At 35.0% G+C, this 12,172-nt stretch overlaps 1 protein-coding gene across 1 annotated transcript; it reads left to right on the plus strand.

Moving 5' to 3' along the window:
• Positions 1-2,154: 2,154 nt before the first annotated feature.
• Positions 2,155-11,645, plus strand: cradd (CASP2 and RIPK1 domain containing adaptor with death domain). The gene is made up of 2 exons (XM_052577951.1): positions 2,155-2,686; positions 11,131-11,645. The coding sequence occupies exons 1-2, from the start codon at positions 2,377-2,379 to the stop codon at positions 11,424-11,426; spliced, it is 606 nt and encodes a 201-aa protein (XP_052433911.1). The 5' UTR covers positions 2,155-2,376; the 3' UTR covers positions 11,427-11,645.
• The last annotated feature ends 527 nt before the right edge of the window (positions 11,646-12,172 follow it).

Here is a 12,172-nt window from a genome sequence, read left to right on the forward strand (position 1 = left end):
TTTGAGTCACTTCATATTTTCCAGGGATTTTTAGAGTGAATTGTGTGTACAAAGGCTGTATATTTGCAGACGTTTCCAAGAGAGGTAACTGGTTACCTGATCAGCGCAAAAAAAAGTGACTATTTCTCTGTTAAATATTGACACTATTCCCAAGAAAGAGCTGCTTAAAGCAGGTGTTCTCCTTGTCGCAGTACAAATTAGTTGTTCATTCAAAGATATCGTGGAGATAGCACTGTTTTCCATGTAATCTAAACTTAATTAAATTTGACAAGGAAATTGGATGTAATTGACCCAGCAAGTGCACCGTCACAGTTTCTGCAGTCACAATAACATTTAGGTGGCTTCAGCATGTTAGAAGAACACATCATCCTATCCAAGTTCCCTTTTTTTATTTTCACTATTCCCAAGACGGAAGAATCTGAAAACCATATCAGAGTTTTTATTTTATTTTAAATAAAGTCAATGTTTAATTTACACTAACAAAACTGTTAAATTGACATGCTCTGTGCATGCATGCATATCTATCAATCTATCTCATTTTCCAGGGAAACTATTATATTTGTGTTTTGTTATTTTTTTAGACAAAACATTAAATTCATGGTGGATGGGATTTCAGAAGAAATCTTACAAGTGACAGGGAATAAAAATGTACACGCATGTTTACCTGAAATTTGTCAGTGGTTGAGGGCAAGAGGACCTGAACTGATTCTGGAGCTGACATCTCTTATCTATTTACATGACCGGACCTGACACTAGCTTGGTGAATATCTTAACAGTTCATGCAGTCGAGTAAACAGGATTTAAAAGGTCAGTTCAAGGGCAAGGGCTATTACATGCACAGAAAACATTTCAAAGGACTACTTCAGCTTAAAGTATTCACATTGTACTGTACATCTGATAAAAACACAGCCTATTGTATGTTTGCATTGCAAAGCATGTGACACCTTTTGCATCAGTATGGCATTATAAAGACCATGATGATAATATCAAACTGTTCATTCAAATTTGAGACGTGGTGCAATGTGCAGAAACACAACATAATGGACATCATTCAAAGCTAAGGGTGGTAATTATGAAACAGATTCTAAACATCAAGTGACAAAACATTATGAATTTGATCAATTAAACTAAATATTGAAAATGTTTGAAACATGCAGTGACTGTACAGTACGCAAATATCCATGTCCTTAATCGGCCCTGTAGATGCTCTCAATTTAGATTGACGTCCATAAGCTTAAAAAATGATGGATTCTCTGAAGGGGAAATCCCTGCAAACAGATTTGAAAAAGCTTAGTTTAAAATGTGATTGATGCTAAGGCAGGCCTTATGTATGTTGTATAAGGAGCCATGCCATAAATGAAAATAACTGAACATGTACGGCATTATTTGCAAGAAGACACAGGGTTGAATGCTGCAAAAGGCAATGATGGTATGGACCATCAGGATTATACATGCAAATATTACCATGGGGGATTTACATACATTCAGCTTCTTGCAGCTCATAAATGCCATTATATTCAAATAATCCCCTCTTCCTGGAACAAATGCTTATCTACAAAGTGGTTTAACCGAACGTCATGCAAGGACAAGAAAATATACAACAGAACTTTCCCAATCAGGAGACAATAGTCAGCTTTATATACAATATGCAATGTTTTGTAAGAGTCATCACAGGACAAACTGGAAAGACAAGAGCATCACTCAGTGATATCACTCTCTGTATATCATGTGAAAAGGAGAGAGAAAAAGAGAGACAGAAAAAGAAAGAATTGTAGTTATTATGATCATTTAGAAAAGTTTACCATGGTAGGCTAACAGTAGTTTAAACCAAAACAACAGACTTGCTCTAGTTAAGCCTGTTGTTACCACAATAAACTATATATTTATGTGAAAGTAAAGACATTACAGATATTTATACAATTGTGGTACATTAATAATACAGAATGGTTGTTTTACAGAAAGGTGTATTTGTATGAAAAGGATAAAACCAGCTGTATTACGTTTCGCAGGATATCTTTTGTTAGTGGCCATTATTTCTGCACAATTATTAGCCTTAAATGAGCCAATTTATTTACACACATTACACAAATGCGGGAACAACAATGATACCGAAAATGAGTTCCTCCTGCGCCTTGTTTCCAGCCGGAAGAAATAAATGCGACATGACGCGGAAAAATCATGTGTAATGCATAATGTATTACACATGACAGCACAAACGCGTGATATTTATGTGATATATATTCATAAACATCACTTAATGTGCACTTACCAACAATAACTGATAGGTAAACGAATAATTCGCCGGCTGTTTTAGCAAGCTGTTCATAGTTCAGACAGTTCTTGTTGTAAACAACCGCTCGGTCATCGGGTTCAAATATGGACCCAAAACACAAAAGACTGCTCCGATCTCAGCGACTTTTTCTAGCCGAGGAGCTATTAGTGGACGACATGATCATACAGTATTTATACCAGGAGGAGATCTTAACGGAGAGTCATTTAGAGGAGATTAGATCGGAGTCGTCTAACAGGAAAAAAACGCTCAAGCTGCTGGATATTCTGCCCACGCGGGGTTCGCACGCCTTCCATCGCTTTATTCAGTCATTAGAGAAAGATTTTCCCTGGATCAAAGACAAATTACTGGGACTTTGTGCTGAAGACAGCGAGCCTCCTTTTCCGTGCTTCTCAGGTGAGTCCCTTGCGCGTGAGCGCGCGAGCTAAATCTGACACAGCACATCACTTGGGGCTATCCTTAATCGCAAAAAAATCGATTCATAAATATTATAAACAAGACGCAAGTAAGCACAAATACCCTAAATATGCTCATTTTGGATAGTTAAGCGTATGTGTGGGGTTCATGTCCCCACAAAATGAAGTGATATGAAAATTAAAACATGTATGGAAGTTTTGTGTGAGGTTTAGGGAATAGGAAACACAAATTTCTCATTAAATTAATAAAGAAAGAAAATGAAAATCATCCCATAGGCTAATGGTTTATAAACTGTACAATCTATATTTTCTGACCCTAACTGTAACCCTAAACCTATCCCTCTCACAAAACTTTCTTCTGTTTTAGATTTTAGAAAAATGTAATTATATGTAGTTTAGAAGCTTGCTTTCTCTTGTGGACTAGAAAGGTCAAAATTGACTAGTATGAGACATTTGATCTTCATAATGTAGGCAATACCAGGTACACACTAACACATAAACATGTGTGAACCTTATTGTTAACATCAGAGTGGGTGTGGCCATTTGTAACTTCTATGTGTGAGGCTTCATTTGTCATAAAAAAACAATAGCACTTGTGCATTTTTATAGAAATACAGCCTTGATTTTGCAAACTAGTTTTTGTTATAATTTTTACAAAATGTATTATGGTAATTATAAACACATTGATTTGTAGCTCAAATAGTTTTACCGTATAGCATGCCGATCTTTAGTGTTACTCTTTTATTTATTTATCTGTAGTTCCTAATGAATTGGAAGTCTTGCACATTAACAGAAAATAGTTTACATGTCTCACATTTCTGTGAGAGCACTGAAATATAATATAAAAAACATATATAATAGATAAAAAAATAGAATAGTTATCAATAATATTTTAAAAAGATTTTAATTTATTTTATATTTCATTATATTGTAGTTATTATTTCACTTATATGAAATATAAACAAATAAAGATATAAATAAATATAGCAATTTAACACATCATTAACTAAAGCATAAATGTAACATTATTCTAATCCATTTCAAGGCTTCAGTTGCACTACATGTAAAGCTTTCTGTCGTCAGACGTGTTTCTGGTTCCCTCATATTCCCTCTCAGCTTCACCTGATTTCACTCTCTGTCTCATAACGAAACCATTCATCTTTTAATTGAGGTCAAGGCATTACGTCTCCTGTTTCTGACCTGAGGGTTAAATAACAAGTGCTTTAATTGCCCTTCCTCTAATCTCTAACACTAAACCCTCTGTTACTAATTCTAGCAGAGAACCTACAGCAAATGCATTTAAAGCATTGCAGATTTCCATATGATTTGAAAACTAATGTTTTTGCGTATTTAGAGTTTGTGAAATGCCTTATTCACACCCACAGCAGTCTGGTTTCAGATGCTTGTGAAAACCAAGGAGTTCTCTGCGTGCACTGAATATATTTCAGCTGCTGTTTTGCTGAAAGGCGGCTTATTATCTGCTGTCTGTTGTTTTGCCATGCGAGAACCGGACACCCACTAAAAACCCTATACACTGACACTCCCAATCCCCCCTTTTTAGGCAGTCAACCAAACACCAGAACACCTTTGAAAAAAAAAAAAAAAAAAAAAACTCAACCCCTTCCCTAGTAGAAAAACAAGACATAGAAAAAAAAGGAGAGTAAAGTATAGAAAAAGAAAAAAAAAAGAGCTGAAGTTGTGTTTTGAGTCTCTCAAGGCCAGGTCGGCTTGGTACGCTGCCCTGGTTTTCCATGAAAGCTGCATTAATTCCTGGCACTAGGTCTGCGGCTCAGCACTCTCGCCGAGCATCCTCCTTTCTAGGAAAAATATAATCAAAGCCGTTTGTTGGCTGCTCTCCCTCTCCTTCCTGTCTCCAGTTACTGAGCTGAAGATTTTATTGACTTACTGTGGTTCAGATGGTAATAAACTGGGGGATGGGGTGGGGTTAGAGAAGCAAGCACAAAAGAAACGGGAAGGGGAAAAAAGAAGCATGCTTGCACATTTCTAGGAAGTCGAGGACGAGCGCTACTCTGAGCAAACATTCTTCACACTTAAGTACTCGCTTTAATTTTAAGCTCTTGTTAGCTTAATAGCTTTGAGTCATCAGCGGCCGTTCAGGGACACAAATAATTGTTGTGCTTTCTTTCCACTTTTTTTCTTCTTCGGCTGCTCATATTATTAATATTCATGTCACTATGAATTTGGATCTTAACATCAATGATGTCACTCCGTTGGCATGGGAACGTGTTTTTCATTCAACTCGCTCTCATTCTCCATCGTTGTGACAGGCCCTCAATCTGCAGTGTCACGGACACGTTAATAAACCAGATGCATGTTCTGCTTGAATTTACAAAAGCACGACCCTTATGATCTCATTACCTACTTTCGAATGGAGATCAGTCAAATGGGGACACGATATTCTCGTTTTAAAGTCCATTTGCACACCTGCGAGGCATGTGTATTTGCATGTTTATTTACGAGATGCTCGCTTTAAGGAAAATGATGCAAATTGTTCCTTAAGGCTTCACTTACGGGTTCCTGGAACTTGTCGTATACCAGATGCTAAGGTTTTGAATTGTAAGTTGTTTACAAGGCTAAATGTTCTGTGGCAGTCCTCTAGACAAATTTATCACAACTGGCTTCCAGTATAGCAGAAGTTAGCATGCTCAGAAGCCTTGGTGACTGCTTGTTAGCGCAGTTGTGAGTCATTGAGAGAGCTTTCCTTTCCAAACTGACTTGCATGAGAAAAAAATGCCATATTTTGTTTTGTTCTTTACTTTGCCAGTTTTAGCCAAAGAACTGTCCAAAATGGTGACGTATTAAAACGTATAATCTAATATAAAAAATATATATATTTTATATCTTTTAAATTCTCTCTCTCTATATATGCTCACTATTAAACTAACTACTTAGCAAATAACTTAGCATATCATAATAGCATTGTTTTTGCATTCCCTATTCCCTATTTTTGAAGAATCAAGAGATCCCGAATTCATAGTGAGCAGTTAATGTTAATCTCCAAACAGGACTCCAATATCAACCTTCAAAAAAAAGTTGGCTATACAAATGAATATTTTTAGAACCCCTGAATGGTTCCGACACATAATCTTATTATACACCACCTTTCTAAACGTTGGGGTATTTAAGTAATTTTATGTTTTTGAAAGAAATATTTGCATGTTTACCAATGCTGCATTTATTTGATTACAAATACAGTAAAAACAGTAATATTGTGAAATATTATTACAGTGTAAAATAATATTTTTCTGTTTGAATGAATTTAAGACGTAATTTATCAGTGTGATGGCAAAGCTGAATGTAATGTTTATATGAAGTTGAAATACATTGTTACAAAAAAAAAATCACTTTTGATTAATTGAATGCATCCTTGTTGAATAAAAGTATTAAGTGCTAATTTCTTATGCATACGTATATGTTTATTTGTAAATATATATAAAGCTTCACCAGCATCGATTTCTGAAATCTTGATTATATATATATATATATATATATATATATATATATATATATATATATATATATATATATACAGTGAACAGAACAGGTCAACTAGCAAAAAATAGATTCAATGAATGAGGTTAATGATAAAAACATATAAGCTAGTAAATTTATAATAGCAAGCACGATTGTGCGGGTTAAGCCAGACTCTTCTCCTCATACAATTGGCCGTCTCTCTGCCTCGCCCACGGAGGAATGGAGGAAGGCACTTTTAATAATTTGCTTTTGAAGCCAGCCAGCACAGTGCTGTTCACTTGTTTTTGTTGGCCTCTCCTCCTCCGTTCCCTCCACCCATCTCTAGTACAGTCTGATTTCCAGGAACGTTGGCTTGAGGAGAGTCTTCCTGTCAGAATGTGGAAGCGGGGTGCAGCGCTCGGCCGTTCCAGCTGGCCGCTACACTCGGACTGATCCCTTGATGTGCTGCATCTGTTAGGAATGTCTGTTTTGATGAACAGAGATGACACTCTCATATTGATGCATTTTGGAGATGAGGTTTATCGAGATCAGATGTTGAGCATCCACAGCCAATTTAGCCACACAAGATCATTTTTTTGTTCATGTGCCCAAAGCCAAGGCTTACACATGGGGTCTATTAAGGACAATTAATAAGTCTTAAATTTATGCTCCATTAGAACATTTTGAGCAACTTCATAACACGAAACCATCTGTCTAAAGATTCTTGTCTCAGGCAAATCCTTTACAGTTCGACAACAGAGCGGTTTAGTGTCTGCCCGCATCGCTCCCATTCTGATTTATATGGAGCTTTATTAATAACTTCAAGCAAACCACAAAAAGTGCTCTTGTGCTGGCCCAGTCAGTTCAGATTTGTACTTTCCTTGTCCATGTTTGCACTTAAAAATATGATAAGAAAAACACAATAAAATGTATTTTGTGAAAGCATTTTATTATTATTATTATTATTATTTTTACTTAAAAAGTTATATAATAAGTTAAGAATGGCAAATGTATTAATCTTACCCAAGAAAGTCTATTCTTTGTTGAAGGGATACTGATCCCTGATTAAGGTATCAGGCACAGAGCTAATGCTAATCAAAACATAATCAATTATTATTTGTTTAATTATTGTAATATTTTAATATATAAAATAATTATTTATACATATATAATAAGCTATTCATTTAATTAAAACATTATAATTTGTTATTTTGAAATAAAAAATTAAATAGTAAATAATAATAATTTATATAAAATAGAATTTATATATATATACACATTTGATTTTATATATAATTTTATATAATTGGTAATAATGTAATATTTTGGTTTTATATGTATAATTATATAATTTTTATAAATTTATATTAGATTTCATATGATGTACATTGAAACGTTTTTTATGAAATATTTATTTATTTTATTTATTAATTATTTTAATTACAATTATTTAAAAAAAATATATAGATTCATTATGTTTTTAATTCTTGTCTCTAGTCTTATAGTCGTTTTGTAAGTGGCATACTTTCCACAAAGGATGTATTTAAACAGTTAATTCCATTCTTTTTCTTTAGATGTACATGCATAAGCCACATGTTTTTGACTAGACATTTCGACTGGAAAGAGGTGTAATCTTATCTTGTTTTCAGTTTAGAGCAACTGGAATTCCTTCCTTGGGCAGCAGAATAGCAGTCAAGGAATGAGATGGAACGTTTGAAGCTGGATAAAAACTGGAGTGTACTGAAATCACGTTTAAATGTATAAAATGTGCAACCTCAGAGGAAGCCAGACCATTATATATATATATATATATATATATATATATATATATATATATATATATATATATTCATTTGAGGCTAATTTGAAGTAATTTGTGGCTTGTTAGCATGAATGTCCAAAATGTCCTCAGTGAACCCAGTGAACCTATACTGTCCCCCATCTCTCTTCAAGAGGAAACAGGAACATTAATGTCACATTGTGATGTTGCAGATTTATGTGAGGTTAGATGTGAAATTCTCTAGTTTATATTGTATATTATAGTGATTTATACGCCTGTAATTTTCCCTCTTTTCAACTTCAGATAAACATGCCCTGTCCTGTGACATCACGCTTGTTGAAAAGCAGGGTTTATTGTGAGTTTTTGTGGAATTTTACAGAGATACAGCTTGTTGTTCCCTAGAGGCCATGTGTGGGCGGTTAACTATCACCCTGCCTAAAATTAACTAATTCTCTTTTCCTAGAGAGACAGAGTGACCCGTTTTAAGAAATACACACTCGCTCACCTCTGTATTTTTATTGCCTTTTTTGAAATTTCTTTTCCTAATCCTTCAGATTTAAAGCATCCTCTTACAGGGATGCTTAAGTAATTATGCAAACACATTCCGCTGTTATACACTAATTCACGGACACTTCTTTTAACAAAAGTGTGATGGATTTTATATATATATACGGTACATCAGAGTTTCATGTGTCTCCGTACGGTCTCTTAAGACTAAGGTACTGTAACTGTCCCCTCAGATAAAGGCTTCTGCATACTTTACATTCTTAAAGTGCACAATCTGTTCCCTCCAGCAATCTGGAGTTAAGTGTCCACATGTACGCATGGAAATTGAAGCTGGAAAGCTCCATCCTATAAAAAAGAAACAATTCTCCGAAACGTTAAGCATTTCGGCGAAACCCAGGCAATGTTCTTTGCAGAGCACCCTCACTGTCTCAGTTTTGCTTTCTGTCGTTCCTTCTACACTATATTCTGTTCATTTAACATTGATCTAACATATTCATTTTGATTGAAAAATTCAAGTAGAGCAACTTTTTACTCTACCAGTTTTTTCAACTTTAATTGTGATTGTGCTATACACATTTTACATTAGTTGGTTGTAACATGAATGACTTATTGATCTTTTAAAGCATTAGTTTTTTTATGTTTTGCACTTTTTAAATCATGTTTAGTGCGAGATTTTTTTTTTGGCGAACATAATATCATTCCATATTTTTGTCAGCTAAATAAAATAAACGGGTGATAAATATGGCTTGCTATCATGTACAGTTGCCAAAAATGTACACAAAAACTAACATTGAATATGACCACAGAATTTTTAAAAGTCAGATGTTTTAATGAATTGGTCAAAATCACTCAGAAACAATCCGTCTAAAGTATCTCTTTTTTCTGAATTAACTTTTCTGAGTGCCCAATCTTAATAGAAAAAAACTTGAATAAAAAAAAATATTTACTTTATCTTTATTCTCTTTGTCTCTGACTGTCTTTTTTCTGTTTTCCTTTGTGTACCTCCACCACCATGAGCCATTCATCAGATAAAGTATTGCCACAGAGATGTTATGGCTCTTTACCAGCTCACCCCTGTTTACTAAACCAGCTCTCGCTGTGTGAAATCCTCTTTGTGGTGTTGTTTTGCTGATGGTTGGGCCACCTCAACACACTAATCTTCTTTGTCTTTGGGGTCTAGAGGCTTTAAAACTGTGAAGAACTACAGCAAAGTGTCCAAATCCATGGCAGAGAATACCTGCACTTGGATATTTGAGCGCCTGTAACAGTGAAGAGGAATTGAAGTGAATCCTTTCTTTAAAGCTAAAGTGGGCAATTAGTACCTATTAGTATCACCAAGTATTATTCTCTTGACCTGGTGTGGCCACTCCTGTCTCTTAACGACAGAAATCAATGGACGTCCTTGATTTTGTGAAGGATTTGGGAACATTCAAAACAAACTCTCAAACCGACCTTTGCTCCATTCATCCCCACTGCTCAAATAAAACACATCTCTATTCTCCTGGGACGAAAACATTGCACAGGGAGAGAAAGATTGAATTTTGAAGGGTTAAATATGTTACCTACTCCGTCTCTTCCAATATGATTAATGCAGTTTTGCTTTTTTATATGTTGGCCTATGTATTATTTTCATTAAAATTAATTGTGTGTCTAATATGTACTTATATGTATTTGACTTACTGAGGCTTCATGTAGATTGAAACCTAACACTGCTGGATTGTTGTCAATATCAAATTTTATTCAGCGGTTTGAGCTGTTCCACTCAGGGTCATGGTGCAGTGCCAGTGTGAGCTATTCAAATAAATATGCTTACATCATACAAGAGATGCTGTTTTCTGTCCCCTGACCCCCTCAGACCTCCATTGCTGAGGTCCAAATTACACATGCATGGCTTGTCACCTCAAGCTGTTCAGTGGCAACCTGAGTGCATGAACAAGGTGAAGCATATATATGAATAAAACATGCTTTACCTCATTCCCTTACATTCTTTTGCTTTCAGTGTTTGTTTCTTATTTTCCTGGAATCGTAACAAATTTGATTGTTCAGAGTGATTCTGATTCAGTTTAAGAATTTATAACTTTACCAAAAAAGCAGATGTCAGAATCTGTGTCAAGAGTTCGGTTCTAAATGCAGTCCGAGTCCAAGTACCCCAACTCTAATATATGTTAGAATCGACTCAATCTTGACATGAACTCTGACATTTTAGCATTTTTTTATCGAGTACAGTAGAAACCACATCATGTCTTACATGGAGGATAGGAAAAGGTTATATAAAGTTACATAAAATTAAGATGACAAGACATTAATATATGTCTTTAACTCAGTTTTGGTTAAGACCTCGGATTTGACAAGGTGGACTGGATATATATGTATATATATATATATATATACCTACTATTTCTGGTAATATTATTTTTATGTTTTTATAAATACAACATATAGTGTCAATCTTTTTCATAGATGATGTTAAAGCACCCTTAACAGAACTCAATGTTACGGAAATCAACCGGTTACAAAAAAATGGAACCAGATCTGAATGCAAATAATCACATGATTCCCAGCCCAATTTCCTTACAATATGTACAATTATTTCAATGATATGTGCTTGTGTTACAAAGTGAGCGACTTACTTCTAAAATCATACGTTGTTTCTTTGTTTTCAGTTCAGTGTGGTGTTCCCGACCACATCCTTCCGACCGTTCCAACCTCGCAGCATCTGAACCGCTTGGCCGCTCATCTGGGTTCAGAGTGGAAGTCTGTGCTGCTGGACCTGGGTCTGTCCTCAGCGGATCTGTACCGCTGCTGCGCTGACCAGCCCCTCTCAGTTCAGAGTCAGGTGCTCGCTGCGCTGGTGATGTGGACGCAGAGGAACGGAAGAGAAGCCACAGTGCGGCGGCTGCTCCAGAGCCTGCAGGCCGCAGACATCCCGCCCTCTGTCCTCCAACAGGTGTTTGTGTGACATCACAAGTTGTGTTTTTCTGGACTTCATGCTGCTCTTGAGCTGTGGAAAACACGACAGACACTGAAGGAGGAGAAACACTGTCCTTGCCTGACTTTTTGTTACAGGAATGTACTGAAACTTCATTATACATCTAATATGGCTCGAACAAATTATGAAATTTATCATGTCATACTGTGCCATATGTGCGCCTTTTAATATTAAAATATATTTTCTTAATTATGCTTCCGGAATATATTTTGTATTGCCCTTAATAGTGTCCATTTTTGTTTGACATTATTCTTAAATACATTTTACACCTAATTTTGGAATGCAAATATCGCCTTGTTACTTTAACATAACATTGTAGTAAGAGAACAACTTTAAATAAAGGTTCAATAAAAAATAAATTGAATCTATGTAATCTGATTGTAGAGAATAAATGCTTAGTAGATATTTTATATAATATATATATATACTTTTGAATGCATAACAGAGCTTGTTATTGATAGTAACAGGTAATACTGACTTTTTTCCGCATAACTATATACATTTTTAAATCTATACTTCTACCATTTATTTCAAATCAATAATGTATTTTCTGGGACTGGATACTGATTCTTTTAAAACACATTTTGTGCTTGTCCACTTATACATTTGTGGAGTGTGACAAATTAATTACAAATAATAAATAAAATATTTTATGTTGTTAGTGCATGTATAATAATTATACAATAACTGAAACATTACACAATTGTTCGCTGAAA

The sequence above is a fragment of the Carassius gibelio genome, chromosome A4 (genome assembly GCF_023724105.1).
Source record: "Carassius gibelio isolate Cgi1373 ecotype wild population from Czech Republic chromosome A4, carGib1.2-hapl.c, whole genome shotgun sequence".
Classification (NCBI taxonomy): domain Eukaryota; kingdom Metazoa; phylum Chordata; class Actinopteri; order Cypriniformes; family Cyprinidae; genus Carassius; species Carassius gibelio.

Bases quoted from the DNA above. Each gene is read 5' to 3' on its own strand.
- cradd (XM_052577951.1), top strand. From the start codon at position 2,377: ATGGACCCAAAACACAAAAGACTGCTCCGATCTCAGCGACTTTTTCTA. The intron at 2,687-11,130 runs GTGAGTCCCTTG...CTTTGTTTTCAG, and splicing joins TCCTTTTCCGTGCTTCTCAG to TTCAGTGTGGTGTTCCCGAC.